This window comes from Diadema setosum, chromosome 8 (assembly GCF_964275005.1).
Source record: "Diadema setosum chromosome 8, eeDiaSeto1, whole genome shotgun sequence".
Lineage (NCBI taxonomy): Eukaryota > Metazoa > Echinodermata > Echinoidea > Diadematoida > Diadematidae > Diadema > Diadema setosum.
The window spans coordinates 20,280,821-20,302,345 of record NC_092692.1 but is presented as its reverse complement, the minus strand read 5'-3'; the positions used below and the strand labels follow the sequence as shown (position 1 = coordinate 20,302,345).

Below are 21,525 nucleotides of genomic sequence, written 5' to 3'. Positions count from 1 at the left end.
TTTGGCATATTTTATCTTAAAAAATAAAGCACTTCACTAAGGCCCGTGCCAGCTTGTTGTTGTTGTTGTTTTTTTTTGAAGTTCTGCTGGAAAGAGTGTATTTTCACAGTGCATTTGGATTCGCTACTCCAGTTCAAAGCACGGATCTGCAGTAGACTGGGAGAGGAGGGGGAGGGGAGATCTTCAGCTGTAAGAGTACTGGTCCTGATTACTGTTCGCGCTCTTTGTCAAAGCACCTAAATACTACATGTAATTAAGCCATGAGAAGCGTAGAACTTCTCGGCGGTGCCGAACATGACATTCTCCATCTTTAACACCTCCCTTATATCACGTATACACCTTTGTGATGTATATACTATAAAATGTTTCTATCCTGTGCTTGTTTATGATACAAGGAGCAGGAGGAGCTACGAGACTGATATATATACTGTATATATATATATATATATATATATATATATATATATATATGGTTATATGTATAATAGGGAGCTTTAGATTTTAGACGCGCGGACGTTCAAAGAGAAAAAAAAACATGATCTGAGTGTGCGCAGTAACTTGATCCGCGCTACTGCGCACGCTCAGATCATGTTTTTTTTTTTTCTCTTTGAACGTCCGCTCGTCTAAAATCTAAAGCTCCCTAATATGAGTTTGGGCGTGTCTCCTTCTGAGATATGCTAATATAATGTTATCAAGTTTCCTTAAAAATAATTCTCATACGCACAAGCCTACAAGCACTTGCCTGTAATATTATACCCTACATTTATACGCTCACGTAAATTTATACAAACGTACAACATATACATACATACATACATACATACATACATATACATACACACATACACACATATATACAAATGGTTATATATAGTAAAACCTACAGACGAACGTACATGCAAACATTTCGTGCTCCATTCCATTTTAGGCTGAAAGAGTTTATATTATACCGGCCACAATGAAGCTAAACAGTGCATGAAAGATAAATTTTGCAATCCTAAAACATTGGTTTTATGAAATAAAATGATCTGAACAAGATGAAAATTTCATTCACAGGAGAATACCTCTAAAACTTTCTTCAAGATATCAACGATACAGAAAACCAATAGTCTTTTTTTATGCAAATAAAGTCCCATCGCCGGTGATAACCTAGATCAATGGTTTCTATATTTCAATATATATATATATATATATATATATATATATATATATATATATATATATATATATATATATTGTTATGGATACATGTGCATTGTACTATCATTTCTGGGCACTTGAATGTTTCGCGGAGGAATATGTAAATAAAGAGTTCGACAAGATGACCGAGATCGACCAAACACCTTGTTTGAGAGTCTGGGTATTTTGGTGGTTATGATGGTTCGCTAGGCCAAGTTAACCTCCGTAACAATATATATATATATATATATATATATATATATATATATATATATATATATATATATATGTAGTATATGCCTACATAAGTCAATTTACATGACAATGTATATAGAGAGGTAGACATAGATATATCGATAGATAGAGGGGGGAGGGGATTCAGCATATTTCTGAAGTGATGTATAAATCAGTATTCTAACTATACTGTTATCGATAAATGTTGATTATGTGTGACAAGAAAATTCGCAAAATGTATGATACCCTACGATAATTGGATACTGAATCGTGCCGAAATTTAATCGTGGCAGAAATGACACTGTATGGCCGTGATCAGCAACATTGAGACCAGTTGCAAAACTCGGTGTGTAAAAGAGAACACGAAGGAAACGCCCTAAACTCTTTCCTCTTCCTCCTCCCCCTCCCTCCTTCTCTCTTCTATGCCCCCCCCCCCCCACCTCTATATCTTTTTCTCTTCTTGTCACATCCCTTCTTTGGCACATTTCAGGGCTTGATCAAACCATACACGCACAATGATTAATGTATGTGAGTATACATGTATTAATAATTATGTGTGTGTGCATGCGTGCGTTAGTGTGGATATTCAAGATTATAAAGTGAATGGAAATATGAAGGGATAAGTCAAATGAATAAACAAATAGTGTTCAGAAAACCTATCGATCTATTTAGAGATTAACTAGTGGCAGGAAGTGTGATCATGGATTTGAATGGGAAAAACAACAACGAAACGAATATGCTGTAGGATTTAGAATTAGACATCCGAATTGGCATTATAAATGGAAACTATTCAAAGAAAGAACTGCACCCCGAACTTGTCCTACTATCCGTGATGGTTGTTTAAACCTGGATGGTTTTCCAAAGTATGGCGATGACAAAAGCGCTTTGGATGTCACTTTTGTACTGCTTCGCCGTGCTCAAAGCGCTCTTCAACGTTCCATCATGTCCATTGCTGAATAGAAGTCCCAGGTATCACACCGTTTGCCTGTTTGGAAGATACAAAACTGTGTATAATATGAGGACGTGCGTAAATGCCTAATCATTGGGCTGTCGGTAAGTCCACAGACTCTCATGCTATGCAGGTCCCCATCGGGTCCATAGCAGCGGCGATAATACATAAGGCATTGCACTGTATTCTTATGAAATAACTATGCCATGCAGTTTATGCATGTTAACTTGATTCACAACACCCTTCAAGGGAGGGTATAGTATTGGTTGAAGTGAGGGTTCAGCTTTTAACTTTTTGTGAGATACTTAGAAACCACTCTATGAAATGTTACATAGCATGCAATTCTAAGAGACGTTCAAAGTTTATTTGATGAAAATCGGTTTGAAATGGCTGAGATATCCAAACAACAAAGTAAAACAAAGCAATCCTAGACCCACCTTTTATTAACATTGTTTTGTTTTCGATATCTCAGCCATTTTAAAACCAATTTTTACCAAATAAACTTTGATTCCTCTTAGAATTACATGCTCTTTCATATTGTTTCATAAGATGTAATTCATTATCTCAAAAATTTTCATTTTAATAAAAAAAAAAATCTTTGGAAACCTGAAGCCCCATTTCAACTGAAACTGTACCATCCCTTTAATATCTGTCAATTATTGCTACTTAAGTATGATTAACAAAAGATATTTGAATGTGCCTTCCCCAATACCGATCATAACTTCCATCAATGATGTCTTTTGTTAATCATATCTGTAACATGGAAACATGCAAGTATAGGGGAGTCAATAACAGGGGAACTAAACAGTGCATGCTACCAATGTCTTTTGTTAATTATGATTATTAATACTTTTGTGATGATTGACAGATGATGTCACTGGCAGAATTTCGGTTTTGAAGGTTTAGGGGCGTATCCAGGCAATCTAAAAAAGAACAGTAGAATAATTATCATTTTAATATATGACACGTAATTAGATATTCATTTTGTCACGCAAGTGATGCTGATGGTTTCATTAATCAGCACAAGCCAACATGCATATTATGCATTGCGTAGAAACCGTTCCTTTAATACGTCCCTGCTTTTACCTAAGGTGTATACAAGCACACAACTCCTTTGCCCATAAAATTAGCCAATTCCTACCCCGTGCCTATCAATCTTCCCTTACAAAATCAATCATCATTCATTTTTGACGTGAATGTGAAATTTAAGTTGCAATTGCTCACACTCACTCACCCTCACTTTGAATAAGTCAAAATGTAAAGAAGAAAATGAAATGAGTATGATAATTGAATGCAAGTGCAAAGTGACTCTAGTGGCGCCCTGTACATCAACCCATTATTCATTGCACAAGTCTGCACCCTTAAGGAGGATTGAATATTTCCTCCCTGGGGGCTTCCTTTTCTTTCCTTTATCCACCATGTCAACTCCAGTGATTGTAGATACAGGTTCATGTACCGGTAATCTCATCTTGGTTCCTGTTCTTTCAAATACCGTATTTCAAATTTGCAGTATGACATAGATATTCTCTCCACCTCCAGTAGTCGCGCGCGGATTCACGAGCTCACTCAATGCAGACAAATCGTTGAAGTCGTTAAACACCATCCAGATAATGTTGACCTCAGAGTTTAGTATGCGCTTAATCACACGTAACTATCACTCTTGATTTGTTTGTGGATCTATACCTGGCTAGTCATGCAAGATCACGAATTCCTACCATACCTAGAGCCCATGTGAATTGGCAGACCAAACGACTACGGTATAACAGTACTCCGTTCCATCGCAACACTGGGGAGTTGGGGGGGGGGGGTGGGGGTATTTGGTCATTCAAGAGCCAAGTTCATGGCTGAGGTATCCTCTCAAAAAGCTACCATGATGATAACCTGGTCATCTCCCGTGTCTGTGAATAGAGAACTAAACAGAGTCCTTACACAAATTACATTCAGTGTGACGAAATCCATACAAGTGTTCAAACTATTCGTGCGCATCGTCGCGAGAAGTTGTTTGTGTATACTGAAGTCAAAAATAATTCAAGTCAAAGGTGAACGTGTGTATGATAAGTTGATACAATATACAATAAACACACCTTTACAATGTGAGTTTATTACCTTTGTGTGTGTGTGTGTGTGTGTGTGTGTGTGTTTGAGTTTACCTCTCATCATTACACTCTTTCCATCACCATGAAAAAAAAACCCAATAACCCCCCCCCCCCCCGAAGAATTCGCAGCGATCTATGCTTGAATCAACTGGTTGGAACAGCCAGCAAAGAAAAGAAAAGAAAAGAAAAGAAAAAAAAAATGAGAATGAATGCACGTTCATACCGCTTTTGGGTCACACTACGTCAGGGCTGTCCTGCATGCATAACTCAAGTGTTTACCACTGCGCGGCATATTGAGTGGTGAGATCGAGAGAGAACGATACGTAGATATGTATAAACAGAGACGAATACACAGACATACAGAATAGAAATAGATTGATAGTTATAGATATAGAGAAACCGAGAAAGAGAGAAAGAAGAGAAGAAAAAAGGGACAGACGGAGAAATTACACTGAGCTATGAAGAAGAAATCATTTTTGACGAGAAGATTTAATAGAAGACAATCATAACAATTGTAACACAGATGAAGACAAAAGTAATATAACGATGTCTTTGTGAAGTATTTGAGTCTCCTATACGAGTAACGTGGCAGAGATCCGTTCCATAAACTAGGGTCGTTTTCGAAAATTGATGCCATGTTGACGTACGTATTCGAGCGTGTAAATCATTGCTCCGTAGCACTGTATTATCGTATCTATACATGTGGGTGTGTGTATTATTGCGTGTCCAACAGAGTCGTTAAGGAAACCAGTCCTATTTGTCAATTGATGGGGCCACACTGTATTGATAATCATTGTGATTAGCTCAAATTTACCTGCTAATTCGTTCCCCAAAACCAAAAGGCTTTAAGTTGGTTCACAGCAAGAACGGTTATGAAGGAATGTACGCTCTGCCATGACAAAACTTTTTTCTGACATAACTCTTAAGTACTCTTAAGTGACACTTTCAAACCAGTAGCGTACGATTTTGCTTCCATTTTGCATTCTTATAAGAGCGTATAGATGTTGAATCACTGCAATCATTAACATTGTTTCCTGGTTTGATAGAAAAATCATCTATATTGACAATACGTTTTTATTAATGTGAATAGGATTGTAGACGCATCCATTTATTTGAACGTGTGATTTGGCTTAAGTTCGTGTAGTTTGGTATTTTCACTTATAATTTTTTGGTACTTTTATGCATATAATCATACTTAATCTTTGATAAGAAAGTACACTCTTGGAACTACTTGAGCTTCACGGTACAACTATCCTCTCATTATCATAATCCATGTTTGTGTTTAACATTCAGGATCGACCTCACCATGCGAAAACGTAGAGGGCGACCTATCGTGTTTGGATTTCAACTGCAGCATGTCGTGGGATACATCGGCAAGTCGCAATTCAACAAGTGCTGCTATTTACACGGTCTACTATGCCAGAAAGTAAGAGTTTGTTTTCGTTGTTGTTCTTTTGCTTTGTTTCGTTTAGATTTAAATGTTACTTTTTGGTTACACTCCACTATGCCTTCTGAATTGCACATATAATCATCGTATTATCCAATACTGTTAATCAAGCGTCATCAAACGATGTTGGTATGATATACCAGATAAAGCAAAATGTAAGTCGTTGTTTTTGTGATATTTTCATTCATCAGCCATACGATCAAGCGATACCATCACGCATGAGATCGTCGTTCCTAAAAACTCGTCCATCAACTTCCTTCCCGCATATCGTTTCTCTGAAATTATCTCTTTCAAGATTCAGGAAAACTTTTGCATAGTAACGCTCTTTCTTGTAAATGACCCTATGGCCCTATAGCACTATTCTTGTCTCTCTGCTTTTCTTATTGTAAGGTCAAGATTTCGAAACAAACATCTGCATGTGTCATACTCCGGTTCCATGACATTTGTTCCTGCGACAATTTGCTCCCATGAAATATCTGCACGCTAAGCCAAACGTAAATTATACCCACAAACATAAACCTAACCCCAATCCTAATGCTCATATCAAACTAAACCTAAAACCATACCACAACCCTAACCCTAATTCTAAGACCCTAGAGAAAATAAGACCGGAACATTAATATTGTTGCAGGAGCATACTCCACTGATTTGACAAAGAGATGATATTGCACAAAAATCAATGTCATAGACTGTGCAACCTGTATTCTCTTTACATAGTCTATCTATCCATCCTTCTATCATCTATCTATCTATCTATCTATCTATCTATCTATCTATCTATCTATCTATCTATCTATCTATCTATCTATCTATCTATCCATCTTTCAATCCTCTATCTATCAATCCTCTATCTATCTAGCTAGCTAGCCAGCAAGTTACTTCAGCTATATCAGTTTATAGCTAGCTACAGCTGTCTATCTATGTATCTGACTGTCTTGCTATCGCTTGGTAGCCAGCCAACCAAGGACCCTGTCCACACATTTACCCGCATGATTTCCTCCCTAGGTTCACGTCCCACGATGTCGTACGAGATTGGGGTGCCGTCGATGGGTGTGTCAATGTCTCCGGAAGTCGCTGCAGCGTGGCAACGCTCTTCAGAACCGACGAAGACTTCCGGGGCAACAAGCGCTTCCGGATCGACTACACTGCGGAAGGCAGCGATACAGTCTGCGAGGGGAAGCGGTTCCAGCGAGATCCTCTCAAGTCCGGTGAGAAATTATGACTCTCTGCCACTTACTCTCCTCCTGTACTTTGCCTCGATCCTCCGTTTGTCAACTTACAACTTCTTCTCTTCCGTCTTAATTTGTGTGTGTATTAAAGGGCAGTTGATTTCCCACATTTAAAAAGAATACCTCCCCAAACGAAGAAAAAAAAAAAAAAACCACCACCACCACCACCACCACCACCAACAACAACAACAACAACAACAACAACAACAACAACAACAACAACAACATCAACATCAATCCCAAAAACAAAATAAGAAAGTAAAGACAAAGAATAACCAGAAAAAACGTGAGCCGAATCATTTTGACGACACGGTAGAATTAGCAAACGTACGTAATAGGGTCACGGCTGGTATGCAGTTTGAAGTTCACATTTAAGCGTTTTTAATCCCGCGGGATCTTAACGAGGTCGTCAATAAACTTATAGTAAAAATGAAATACAAAACCATAGATGCGCTTCGTTACTTCTTGCCACAGTGGGAATTTTACATACAGTCTAATCAAGCCACGTCCTGATGCTAAATCCAATCATTATGTTGACTGTCGCAGAACTTCAACAGATTAGTATCAATTTATGATAATACGCGACTGTGAAGATTTGAAGAGACAAAGTTTGGTCCTATGATTTTTTCCTATCCTTGCGTAGATAGCAGAGATGACCCAACTCGATATTGATACTTTGATTGTCCACGAGAAGAAAGTTAAAATGATTATGTATCTCGTGTAGTGGCTTGAAGCAATCAATAGTTTGAATTGAAGGAAAACTAGAAGTCGTAACTGTTCGAGCAACAGAAGTGGTACCATAATTAAAAAGTGTCTTTTTCTTGACAAAGGGCGTGAAGGGAAAGAGAAAGGATCCAGAGATCGTAAATATATTTAGATAGATAGATAAGTAGATAAGTAGATAGATAGATAGATAGATAGACAGATAGATAGATAGAGAAAGAAGGGGAGCGAGGAAAAGAGAGAAAGAATTAGCGATATAGGGAGAGAGAATATTGGACAGTTGTAATAGATTCAACGAACACATACCCTCACTCAAACTGCATCATGTTTACACAGACGAGGAGACTGCACACGCTAGACGAACGAGGCCAGTTTAACATGTCTAATGCAAGTCATGTATCGTCACATAATGTGTCCTGACGCATCCAATCTCGGACTCATTAAAGGCGATGGTGTTGGGTATCCCTGAAATGAGATCAATATTCTAGCATGGTATTGATCTCCATTTGAGTCGTCAATTACCTGAAACAATGATGCCAGTGGGCGTGTGATTAAAGCGGAATGACACGGCATCCAAAACGGTAAAGCACTGATATAAACCTCGAAACAAACGTAACAAACGTCATTCATTGATGGTGTGCGAATTAATGTGACAACAAGGTCATCCGATGTTCGTTTCTTTTTCTTTTTAACACTGACCCAGACGAATGTAATATAATGATGCTGGTTGTATAATACATGTGATTTGATTAAAGTGATCGGACTGAACCAACGCTCCGCATAATCAGCCGCACGTTTTCTGGAATGACTCTAAATTGTTCATTGTGAGTGCATGCAAAAGAACGTGTCTGCTTTAATTTGGCTTAAATACTGATGCCATAGCAACTATTTTCAATGCGATTTTATCTATAACAAGAACGTGTTGTTAAGCACATAGTTCGCAGCTGAATTGTCATTTGTGTAATGCATGTAACTGTATTTCAGGGTCTCTTTTATTTGAGCACTGCGTAAATTTTTGAGTGTCGCTGATATGTATGCAATGTATTATGCGTATGTGTATCGTCGAAATGAATTATAGCGTCTGAAGCAAAGCGTGCCTTGCTCACCTTATGGGCTGTGGTATGAATAGTTAATGTCCTCTCACATCGACGATTAACACCTTAAAGGGATGGTATAGTTTTGGTTGAGACCTAATTTCAGGTTTATAACATTTTTTTTTTTTTTTTGGTGAGATAATGAGAAACCTCTTATGAAATATGAAAGAGCATGTAATTCTATGAGGAATTCAACGTTTATTTGATGAAAATTAGTTTTGAAATGGCTGAGATATCCAAAAGAGAGCGATTCTACTAAAGTGTGGGACCCACACTTTATTATGATCGCTTTGTTTTACTTTTTTTTTGGATGTTTCAGTCATTCCAAACCCGATTTTATCAAATAAACTTTGAATTCCTCTTAAAATGGTATGTTCTGTACTATATCATAAGTGTTTTCATGGTATCTCGCAGAAAGTTAAAAGCCCAATTCTCATCTCCACCAATACTGTACTATCCCTTTAATTAAATTCTGACGCCGTCTTCATTAGTCCTGTGTCGAGTCTTCGTTTCCCTTTGTTTAATCCTTTCACGTCGTCAGTGTGATCCAGGTCTGCATCGCAATCATTGTCATACTCGTCATCGTAATCGCTGCCAGCAGACTCATCTTCACCCTTCTCATTCTTCTCATGTAATTGTTACAATGTATTATCATCATCGTCATTATCATTGTGATTTTTATCGTCATTGTTATTATTATTATCATTATTATTATGATTATGATTATGATTATGATTATGATTATGATTATGATTATGATTATGATTATGATTATGATTATTATTATTATTATTATTATTATTATTATTATTATTATTATTATTATTATCATTATTATTATTATTATTATTATTATTAATATTATCATCATCATCATCATCATTATCATCATCATCGAAAGGCTAATCATTTCAAGACAGAAAGCAAGAAAAAAAGGGCAATGATACAAGAACGAAGGCAGAATGAAGGTAAAGAGAAGAGGAACCCTCAACTGGAACACTGATGAATCTCATCACCATCACCATCACCATCACCATCACCATCATCATCACCATCACCATCACCATCACCATCACCATCACCATCACCATCACCATCACCATCACCATCACCGAATTTGTTGTAACTATGGTCATTAAATCGGCTTCTTTTCCTTTCCGCCGTGCTGGCTTTTATTCCTCCAGTTGTGCTGAGCGCTCCGTCGATCACCGACCTCACGAAGGAGAGTGAATTCATCTCCTTCCGGTTGGGCTATCCCACGACGCACCGGTACCCTGGACTGAACCTGGGCCTCCTCCGAAAGTTCGTGAACCACAAGTACCGCGTCGTCGTCGTCGACGTCAGGAGGAACAAAACCATCAAAGTATGTCTACGGCTCATTTATAATCACTGTCATAGACCGTACCACGCAATCGTTATTCTCTGCAAATCAACACAGGAAGCAAGCTATCGCTATTTCCTTGACATGCCTTGGTTCTGTGTTTTGCCCACTTTGAGCTTTAACTGGAAACTGGTATCCATGCATAACATTCAGAACACGTCCAGGTATCATATTTCTTGCATGTCTTTCTTCTAGACACCTGCAGAAAAAAGGGAAATCCTTTCAGATGCAAAAATAATAATTTTAGCGTTTTATTCGTTGGAGTGAGAATGTGTTTCGAGCAATACCTCTGTTTCGGCATTTGCCATTTTCTTAGTATGCATTCATACAATCAATTCATTTGCATAACAATATTTTGTCAAGACCCAGCCCTGCTTCTCTATTGTTTGCATGGTATATCACTGTCATTTTGCCTAATTACCCATGTGTCTGATTCTCACGTGTTTGAAACAATATTTTGAAAAACCTAGACAAAATGCACTGAGAAAAGTTAGATTCCAAAGTGGCAGGAATAGAACTTTTTTTTTTTTTTTTTTTTTTTTTTTGAGGTGCGCAGCACTTCACACGCTTTCGACGAAAACCATTGATCAATTTATTTATACGACGATATTCTGGGAAGAGTGCACTATACTCTGAATATCTCCATCGAAATAGTGTTTTCAATCAACGTCATTGCAAATTGTTCTGACTGTTGATATGATGCTATATTTGAACCAATCACTGGGCATGATTTCATTAATAAGTGATATGATCCTCCAGGGATATATTGTTATTCATTTTTTCCGATCATTGTTAGAACTGTCTTTTTCTACTCCTCTCTTCTAGGATTATGAAGTGGTGGACAATCTTAACTCCAGACAGGCGGTGCACGACCTGCACCCTGCCTCGCTTTACAAAATCAGCGTGAAGTCGGCCGTTTACCCGCCAGAGATCTGGAGTGTAGATGCTACGGCACTCGACGTCGCTACTCGCGAGAAAGGTGAGCGTGTCAACATCGCTGTATGACGAGCATCACTAGCGCCCTCTACAGTTTATAGTCGTACACCTGCAAATAATTTCCATAGACAGATGAGGTGTTATCAAAATAACATTGAAAGTGTTACAACATTGAAAGATTTTTATTCAATACACCGAAGATTTGATGCTTTCTTATTTCATGACTGTGTATGTAATCACTTCTATCACTTCAGTCCCAAACTTTGCGGGGGGGGGGGGGGGGGTTGTTCCGCTCAAACTCCACTCGAGAAAGTTAATGATTTCACGGTGCAAAGATTTCACATGTTTTCTCAATCTATATCCAGAAACAAATGTAGTCCCTCTTAATCTAAAAATACGTGTCCAGCCTCCAAATGGAATGTTTTCTCTAAAATGATTTCCCCACACATATAATAGTAGTTCTTGAGCGGTTAATGTGATATATTTTTTTTTATAGATTTTATTCCTCCCCACTCCCGATTTATCTAGGCAATTTGAATCGAAAAGATGTTTGGGCTGGGGTTGATCCACTTTATTAATAGGTGTTAGGCCTATATTAAACATAATTATCTTGTGTATCGGTCTCGGTAACTCTGTAATGATAAGGATAACGGTCATTATATTAGAGATACGAATTTCAAAAACGCAGAAACAATGCAAATATATTGTACTGCACTTCAAGAGCTTCTATTGCGCTCGATACTACAAACTACAACCACATGATTGAGAAGTTTGCATTTAAGTTCTGTTTGACAGCGTTTAGCGCTTACTGTAATGCCTTATAAAGATCATCAGAGTGTTGCGTTGCTTTTTCTGTACTCTTTATCAATACTCCTTTCATAATCCATACTCCGTGGCTCCTTTTCCGCTGTTGCTTCCGTTTTAACTTTTGTCTTCCGTCCTGTCTAGTCACGGGGGGGGGGGGGGGGTTTAAACTCTCTGCTAGTCTAAGTACACAAAATGACCCTCCTAGATCCCAGTCAACTGCCAGTATTTTGATGCTCAGTGGTGTCATGCATTTCATTTTCTTTTTGTCTGTGCGCCTCAATTTCAAGAGCAGTTTTCTAAAAGGGGCGTCACAGCCATTCAATGTATTGAAAGTGTGCGTTGTAGTTGTGTCTACGTAATTTGCAGGAGTCTGATAATTTCAAATACATATGACTTGAATCTAATTGGATAGAAGGTAGGAAGTGTTGTTGTTGTTATTTTAAAGAGCGAAAGAAGAGAGAGAGAGAAATGGGGCCCTATACAAATAATTTGCCCCAGACAGCACTTATAACATAAAACAAACATTATAGATCTTAAAAAGATATAAACAAGAATATTAAATGCATACCAAGTCACATAAAGTTATTAGGCTGACCCGGATTTTTGCAATAGCGGTTTAAAAATAACATCAAGTAATTTTCTTGTTCGTTGCCGTGGATCGTAGAGGTCGCTATGAAATAAAAATCAGTGATGCAGACTTCAAGTTGGCTTGTATTCATTTTCAGCAACGAAACAAAATTTTCCATCAATCTGCATATCCCCTCTTCGTTTATAAAAACAACTCTGTGTCATTAAAAACATGAGATTGCCCTGTAAGAATTATTTATTTTCATTACTGGCAATCGATCATTATGGATGCTGAAAAGTCGATGAACAGGTTACGCTTTCTGCATGACGCTAAACAAAACTATCACGGATTATTAACGCCATTTATTTTGTGTATTGGTCTGCGTTTTTATTCAGCCCCTTCGGAGGGTCCAAGCAACCTCCGGATTGCCAACATCACTGTTTCCTGCACGTCGCCCGATCACAGGGATGTTCTCGTCTCATGGAGGGTAAGGAAACAAGCCTTAAGAACTCTGGGGCTCGTCACGAAACTCGTCGGAATTATCGTCAATCCTGAAGTTTTGTTCATAAAGTCCGTTAAAAGTTGACTTTACAAGTTGATATTTACAATGTAAATATTGTAGACAAGAATCGGTTTTCACTATAGGGAAGATCAGGGGGGTGTTTCACAAAGCCGTTCTTAAAGTTAAGAAGGACTTAAGTGCGACTGGTGATCAGTTCTTGCGTGCTATACTTATCAAAATCTCAATAATTCAGCACAAGAACTGATCACCAGTCGCACTTAAGTCAAATGTGAAACACCCCCAGAACTTCTAATATTAACTAATCAATACAATGGGAGTTATGATGTGTGCGAATGCAAAGACATACGTTTCCTGTACATTACAAGTAGAGCAGTATACAAGCATTCTGTACGCCATGAACCGATAATCGAGTGTGCATTAATTGAACTTACTGAAATTATTACAAGACAGAGAACTTCCAGCTTACAATCTATGTTGCTGCTTTAAAAATAATATGGTTTCCATGAATCATGGATTGAACCATTGAAATATTCAACATTTGTTGAGTTCTCAATAAGAGAATAATAATCATTAATTATCGTACATAATGATAAAATTGAAATCTGTTTTTAAAGTTTTTTTTTAATGATGCTAATCGTAGGGTCTAATCATTTTCCGCTGATCTTAAGGCACCTGACGAAAGGCAATGGAACGGTGAGCTGGCATTGTTTGAGGTTCGCGCAGTATTGTGGGAGAGTCGTCAAATCAGCCACAACATCGTGGCCGACGCCTCGGCCTCCATGGCGTACCTGACGGGGTTGAGCCGGTGGGAAGACTACGAAGTGATAGTGTTTGCCAATACCACGGCGGGTGGGACTAGGAACAGCATCCCGCTGCACCTTGAGAAACACATCGTCGGTAAGTCGACGTGTCTAGCTGGCGACCACCGTTTCGTCGTCTTTCGGTGTTTGTTGACAACGTCCAAGTAACAACGTAAATGTTTTTTTTTCGTAATATTTTTTTTTTTTTTGTTTTGCATTAAAAAAAAATAGTTTTTTTTTTCCGGGTTCAATACAATTAGAGGGATATGATGCTATCGTACTTCTTCAGTGAGTAGCACACCGGAAGTACGTCGGGAGACCAGGAGAACTGCGAGTGAAGTGCATACTCTGCCGCCAATTCCTCTCGACAGAGGTTTTGTTTTTATTTTGTCTTTCTGTTTTTTATTTACTTTGTTGCAGACGTACGCGGAACGCAGCCAACTGGCATCACTGTCACGATCCTGTCACGAGATCGCACGGAAATCGCGTGGCGGCCACCGCTCGGGTACCGCGATTGCATTGTCGGTTACAGCGTCACATGGGAGGACGGCGTTGGGGCAAGTCATCGCCAGTCGGTCTCGGGGGCCACCTCCCTTGATGTCAGAGGTCAAGTGACACGCGCACAAGTCCGCTCCGTGCTACGCGAGAACTACGCGGACAGCGTTAGTGGCATGGCGCTCGCGTATTCCACCGATGCGGGTAAGGACACGATAGGGACTACGTGGCTTTTATAGCAGACCATCGTCTGAGGAAGAATAAAATGAATATACGAGACTCTGTGAATACTAACTAGTACCATTGCTACTATCACCACTTGATAAAACTTCCACTTCTATGGCTAATAATGCCATTGGCAGTTCGACCAACAAATTCACGAACATTGCTTTGTACACTCAGGTACCAATTTGATCATGAAAAAAGAAAAAAAAAACAGTAAAATTCCCCCCAAATTTGATAGATGATCTCACCAAATGCAATCTTTCACATGCGCGCTCTTATACTAACAAATGATGCATATGATAAAGACTAACTCGTTATATGAATCATGTTATGCACTTGAGTTTGCGTAGTAAATACGCACAGGAATTGACTTTCTGCATGCGTTTTAATTTGGAAGGCATTATTGTGCTGTAGTGAAATACGACGATGACACCTCCACCAACACAACGTTACAACGTCCTTGAATTTGTCATTAGGTGAAAATTTGTTATCACTTGAGTCGCAATGAAGTGTTTGTTTAAATATAGTCCATGGATTCATACAAATGTCATTCTGTGTAAATGCGCGCAACAGATCGCTATTAACCCAGCGCGCTGATGGGCGCACGTGCAACGTTCGCCTATTTGTGTTTTTTGTTTTAATCTTATTATAGGTTTGATTTACATTATGTTCGTAGATAAAATTCGGGCCGTGATGTTTGAAATCCTATAATGCCCCCACTCATGCCATGAACATTCTTGTGATCCTAATCCTCACAGGTTACCGGTTCAATCCTCTGTTCCTACTTATCGCTGTCGTCGCCATACCCGTCATCGTGGTCATTATCCTTTTCGTAGCCAAGTGGAAGTACATTAAGGTTCGATGGCTGAAACCCCACTTCAGGGACAACTTTAACTTCGACAACAACAAAATTCTGGTAATCTAACTTTATGATGTTTGGAATATTATCTATTTCATGTTCATCACACGTTTATCACAAAATTCGTCACTAGTCTCCCCCCCCCCCAATTTATCATTAATTTGAGCGCATAGGGACATTATATGTACTATGCTATGTTATATCACAATATTATGTTGTGCGCTATTTATACACACTACTGTTGATATTATCGTGATGGTTGAGCAAAGATTTGGGATGTCGGAGCCAGTCTTGCAATAAGGAAATGCGTATATTATCATTTGACACATATGTCAGCAAACTGGTGCTTTCAGAACTAAAATTGATGTAATACTAAGAGTCTTCTATTTCAGCAAACAGGGATTAATTCCAAGGAATAACTTAAGCTGTTGGTGAGGATGCTGTGTTCTGACCTCCACCCATGAAAAAAAAAAATGAATGTCGCTTTCAATCCTCCATCTTCTCTCGTGTCCTTAACAGAAACCAGCCTACGGCCGGCAGGTGTCTTATGAACCTTGCCTTCGGCAGGAAAGGGAGGTTTTCGACGCGCCATCCCCCGGCGTCGTGTCGCCCGATTATCTCCCGACATGGAGCCCCGATCACTCCGCAAACTCGCGCCTGAAGCAACTGCATGAATACACGTGTGAGCGCCCCCTCATCGCGGCGCTGCTCGAACAGGGCATGACCGTGGTCGCCGACTTCGAGGAACTTGACTTTGCTCCGGCCGAGCGCGTGGAGATTTCGGAAAGGAGATCGAGCAACGCGGGCGACTCGGCCATAGACTCGCTTTCCTATAGCGATGCTGAGGAGCGCGATGCTGGCACCCCTACGACGCTTCAAGATGGTGATGGCTACATCCTTCACGCGAACCTCCAACAGCATCTACAGGTGATAACACCCATCAGCGATTACACGGTGACGGGGCTTTCAGGCAACCTCGCTGCCGACAACCAGATCGACTCTGCTGTCTCGACGCCTACAGATATTCAGAACTTCAAGAGTTTCATGCTCCCGACCTCTGAGACAAATAGCGGCCACGACCCGAGCGATACCGTGGCGCCTTATGTGCTCCATTCACAAATCACGTCGTCGTCATCATTGTGCACGAACAGTGGAGAAGAGAGTGGCGAACGACTGTCCAGTGTAGATGCAAAGTTGGCCGTCGAGATGTCTCGGCCGGACATGAAGCCCGGAATGGACGATGTTGACTGTCCGAGAATCAAGTCACAAGTGGCCAACCATGGAGCCGGTAATTTGATTGGAAAGAAAACTCAAATCCTGCCTTCCTTATCAGATGAAGAGAGATTAAAACGGAAGCAGAGGGAAAGAGCGAACTTTATAACAGAGTCTCAAATCGTGATTTGAGCGCAGCTATATCGATCAGGGACTCATCTATATAGCAGGCGGTTAAGATTTGTCATCCATCATGGATCGAATTCTCCGTGGTTCACATGATTCGGCGATTTCCGCTATATCTATCAATCCGCTCAGTACTTTGTTATCTTGTGATGTAAATACTGTGATGTGTGAGCATAGTCTCAACCTGCAATGTCACATTCATGACTATGACTGTTTATGCTGCAAAAATATTATTGATGATAATTACAGATTTTGATGATGCTAGCGAGGCACGCTTTCAGACAGACATTCATGCAATCTGTCATTATGAGCCTCATTTTTTACGTTCCCATTTTTATGTCGAAAGCAAAGGAAAAGAAAAGATATAAATCAGCGGATCTTCATGTTATTAAAAAGCATGATCATGAAAAGGTTGCCAATACCATTTTTCTAAGCTCTGATAATAGCAACTAATGTTAGTCGTGTATACAGATCCCTGTATACAATTCGAACTCAGCTGACAGTATAGTACATTTATTTCATTTGTGTATAATCGTGTGGTGACTGTAGCTTCAGGGAGGTGAGACGATCTCGTCTTACCTCCCTGGTGACCTCGAGCAGGTTTCTGCTCTATTATGACGACATAAAAGTGCAGGCAATTCGGTATCAGTCTTATACCATAATAATGTGTGATGTATGATGAAAAGAATTAGGTCATGTCACTTGTTACTGTTTGCCGATCATATCTTAAGCACGACCCCATCTTGCCTATTGATTACCATCCTAACGAGATCGAATCTTTTGGGTCGCTCGTGTAGTAGTTGTTTTAGTTGTTATTTTTTTTTTTTTTTTTAGAAAACGTTTATTGTTTGACAATCCGTAATATAAGTTATCATGTAAACTACTGATCTAGACAATTAAGAGCTTACACGGAAGAAAGGGACCGTCATACCTCATATAGAAAAGAAAGCAACCAGAATTATCATGATTATATCATTCTGTCTCTCAAATAGGATCTGGTATCCGACAAAATAATCTCACTTCTGCTGCATCGTGAACAGAGTTATGAAGACATTTTGATTGATTCCTACCTTCCCAACATTTCTTCACGCATAAAGCACGCGAGAGTCACTGTTCATAAGTTACTCATAGTCGTGAGGGATAACACTCTTAACAGATACCCGTGGGACGAATGTCAATTAAATGTTAGGATTTTGTTAATGTTTTCCAAAAAGGAGTAACATTTTGAAAAAAAAAGCCATTAACACAGATTAAGGAAATCAATTCAAAGATTCAAAGATTCAAATTTATTTTCACTTCCATCAAATAAACAAAGAAATTATATACAATGCATATGTACAGGATATTTGTAATAATTGCAGAATGTGATTTAACAAAGTACATATGAAAATGAGTAGCAGATGGAAAAAACAACAACAACCCGCAATTATATCTTTGTTCATATATTCATATAAATGAAAGTTCGCAGGCTTGTTTCCAAACTCTGAAAATATAGCCTGTACAGTTCACTCCTCACAGTTACAAGTATGGACAAAGTGGCTTATACTGTATTAGGTTATAAACTAATTTGGGGTTCCCTTGGTACCTACAAACACAACATCCGTTCATTTTCACTTATTGTTTACGGCATTTACTCTTGAATGATTAAACAATTAAACAAGAATTTTGCCCCATGTTTGGGAAATGGAAATGCTTGAGGTCTCGTAATTGGTACTCTGCTTTCTTGGCCACTGTTTGACCTTTTACTTATTTCGTTTATGTTTCTGATGAAAATACCGGAGTAAGATTTTTTAAGTTTTCATATCATTTAGATTAATAATTGAAAAGACTCTCAGTATGTAGCCACGTCACAACTGTCCTTCATTTCGAGTTGTCAAAGTCAAATCTGAGGAGTTGTCAAAGTAAACGTTGGATATTAATGGGGAGAACTTCAAATATAGGTTGGTTGCATGTCCTTATAACGAGGTAAGTTCATTATTTTTCTATGATTAAAGGAGGTTATATTAGCGTGATTATTAATGCAGTCAATTTCACGCATTGATGAGCGCAGTTGCATCACAGATGTTGAAAGCTTTCTTAACACGTTTTGTTCTAACATTACCTATTTGATAACGAAAATTCTCACCAGCACTGTACAGACTACTCAACCAACGGATGCGTGTATGTCACGTTTTGTTTTGTTGTTGTTTTTTTGTAGACTCTGGATGGTATATAATATAAATACGTGCATGTTTATATGAAATTATGTCTACCAGGATGTGATGCTGCATTAGTATATATACGTACATTGTGTTAAAGGTTATCAAACCATGGTGAAAATATGCTTTTCTCAACTTTATACCATTTTGTGTAAGTTCACTGCATCTGTGACAGAATTCTTGAAACATTTGTTTATGCCGGCATAGCATTAGAAACTATGACAAAGGGAAGCTTACATTAAGGGCTGCATTTACTTATCAGCATTTTTTTCTTTCGCTAATTGCATGAAATCATGAATGTGAGCATGGGAAAGGGTGCTGCCAATGCAATAATGCAAATCGAGAGATATTGTTTAATGTAAAGACCGAATTTGTCCATACATAGTCGTTCTAGCATTTTGTCATGTTTGTGTTTCTTACTAAAAAAAGACATCGCTGCGACTGTTGTTTTTTCTAAAGTTGGAGTTAATTGTTAATAAGATTTGAATAATGTGCAATGTCAAGGAACGGAGGTGTTTCAAAACAGAGAGAGAGAGAGAAAGAAAGAGAGAAGCGGTGAGAGAGAGAGTGGGAGAGAGAGAGAGAGAGAGAGAGGGAAATACAGCACAAATACATGTCTTGAATTAGTGAAGACGCATTACTATACCTGTGTGTATTCTGTGTATATAATTTATGTATCAGGCCCGCAAAATAAATAATGATTATACCCTTTACTTCCGTAAAATGCTGCGTTGCTTATTTCATTTCGGATCTTTGTGTACTTGTTTACTAGCTGATGTGTCATCTCACCGATTTCGTAAACAAATTTTCATATCTTTAATCGAATTAACCACAAATACACTGAAAATGATAATTTCATCAAAAAAAAGGTACATTGTTGATTATCATACGTACACTAATTATGGCTATGTTTTTAGAAGCAAGATGAATGCTTTAAAATAATGCTTAAGAAAAGAGCAGTAAAATTTTACTTTCACATGAACTATTCCCAGAGGAAGCGAGGATTTGAAGAATTTTAATTGATGCTTATAAGACAATTCTATTCTTATGTAGGCATATTGTTGTTGGTATGTGGAATGTCATACATAGCATATCAATATCTAATACGTTGTATATTCAAATTAATGACCCGAAACGGATCGCAGAGGTATTCAACCTTTTTTTTTCAGTGAGTTGTCCAAACTTTGCCCACAGTATCTGAGAGTTAAACAAAGAATTCTAAAAATATTTAATAAATCTCAACACACAATATCTAATTTTTATCTCATGGTTGCAGGGGAAGAGGTATGCACACTCCCAGAGCTATATAAGAAGGTGTTGATCAGATTGTATTTCTTCGAACATACATCCTAATACTCGATGTTTATCAGAAGGCATTGTCCCTCAAAACATGAAAATCACTACAGTCATTTTGAAAAATACAGTTACTGTGTTGTAAATACCCATGGTTATATGCATATTTGTGCATGGAACAATGTACAAATGAAATCAAACTGAAACCCAAACCGAAAATGCTGGCAACTAATGAAGGTGATGTTTGTTACTTCCCAACCGAATACATGATTATCAAAAATGATGCTAACCTCTCCGTATATTAAACAAATAGTAGTCTCTCTATTAAAAGGAAACAGACGCTGCATTTTTAAAAGTATGTATGTCCCACTTGTCACAGATATTCCTTGGGGCAATTAAAATTGTTCATCTAAAGAGATAAGTTTTTCTATATGAATATGAGCCCTAGTTAAAAAAAATACATAAATTAATACGTTAAAATGTCAAAAACATATATGCATCCAATAGAAATTTCTAATCTGTTAGAAATATTCTTATGGAATATGTGGGAAAATTATGTTAATTTCATTTTATAGTCATGCAAATAAACATGAAATTTGCATAATCATATTACAAGTTAGCATGTAAAAATTTGTTGCATTTTTTTTTGAAAGAATTTCTAATTTTTCAGGACAACATTTTGTGGGACAAACCTTGGGTGAAAAATAGTTTCATTCAAGTAGACAAACTGATTTTTAACTATTTGCATAATATGGCCACACACCTCCAACTATTTACATTTTATTTTATACAATCTTCCTACCGAGTTACTTGTTGGGATGAGATATCGTATGGGTTTTCTAAAATGTTTTTTTTTTTTAATTAAATTTGCGCAAATTATGCAAATTAGGTGATACTTGCAAAAATACGGAGTGTATAAATGGATGAAAAAAAGAAAGAAAGAAGAGAATCCACCTGCCACAGGAACATGTGTGACAAATAAGATATTATGGTACTACAAAATGCAACGATCATCCTCCCTTTTTTCACCCTTAGAAATATACAACCGGAATAAACAAAAGTAAAATAATCCAAAACGTTCACGTGACAAA

At 38.2% G+C, this 21,525-nt stretch overlaps 1 protein-coding gene across 1 annotated transcript in view; it reads left to right on the top strand.

Annotated features, from left to right (window-relative positions):
* Positions 1–16,949, top strand: part of LOC140232146 (uncharacterized) — a 29,954-nt gene extending 13,005 nt beyond the window's left edge. Inside the window, exons 4-12 of the mRNA XM_072312291.1 lie at positions 5,752–5,884; positions 6,911–7,113; positions 10,136–10,314; positions 11,158–11,311; positions 13,039–13,130; positions 13,835–14,063; positions 14,387–14,665; positions 15,445–15,602; positions 16,065–16,949. Of these exons, the coding sequence (XP_072168392.1) occupies positions 5,752–5,884; positions 6,911–7,113; positions 10,136–10,314; positions 11,158–11,311; positions 13,039–13,130; positions 13,835–14,063; positions 14,387–14,665; positions 15,445–15,602; positions 16,065–16,949 (2,312 nt within the window). The remainder of the gene's footprint in view (positions 1–5,751; positions 5,885–6,910; positions 7,114–10,135; positions 10,315–11,157; positions 11,312–13,038; positions 13,131–13,834; positions 14,064–14,386; positions 14,666–15,444; positions 15,603–16,064) is intronic.
* The last annotated feature ends 4,576 nt before the right edge of the window (positions 16,950–21,525 follow it).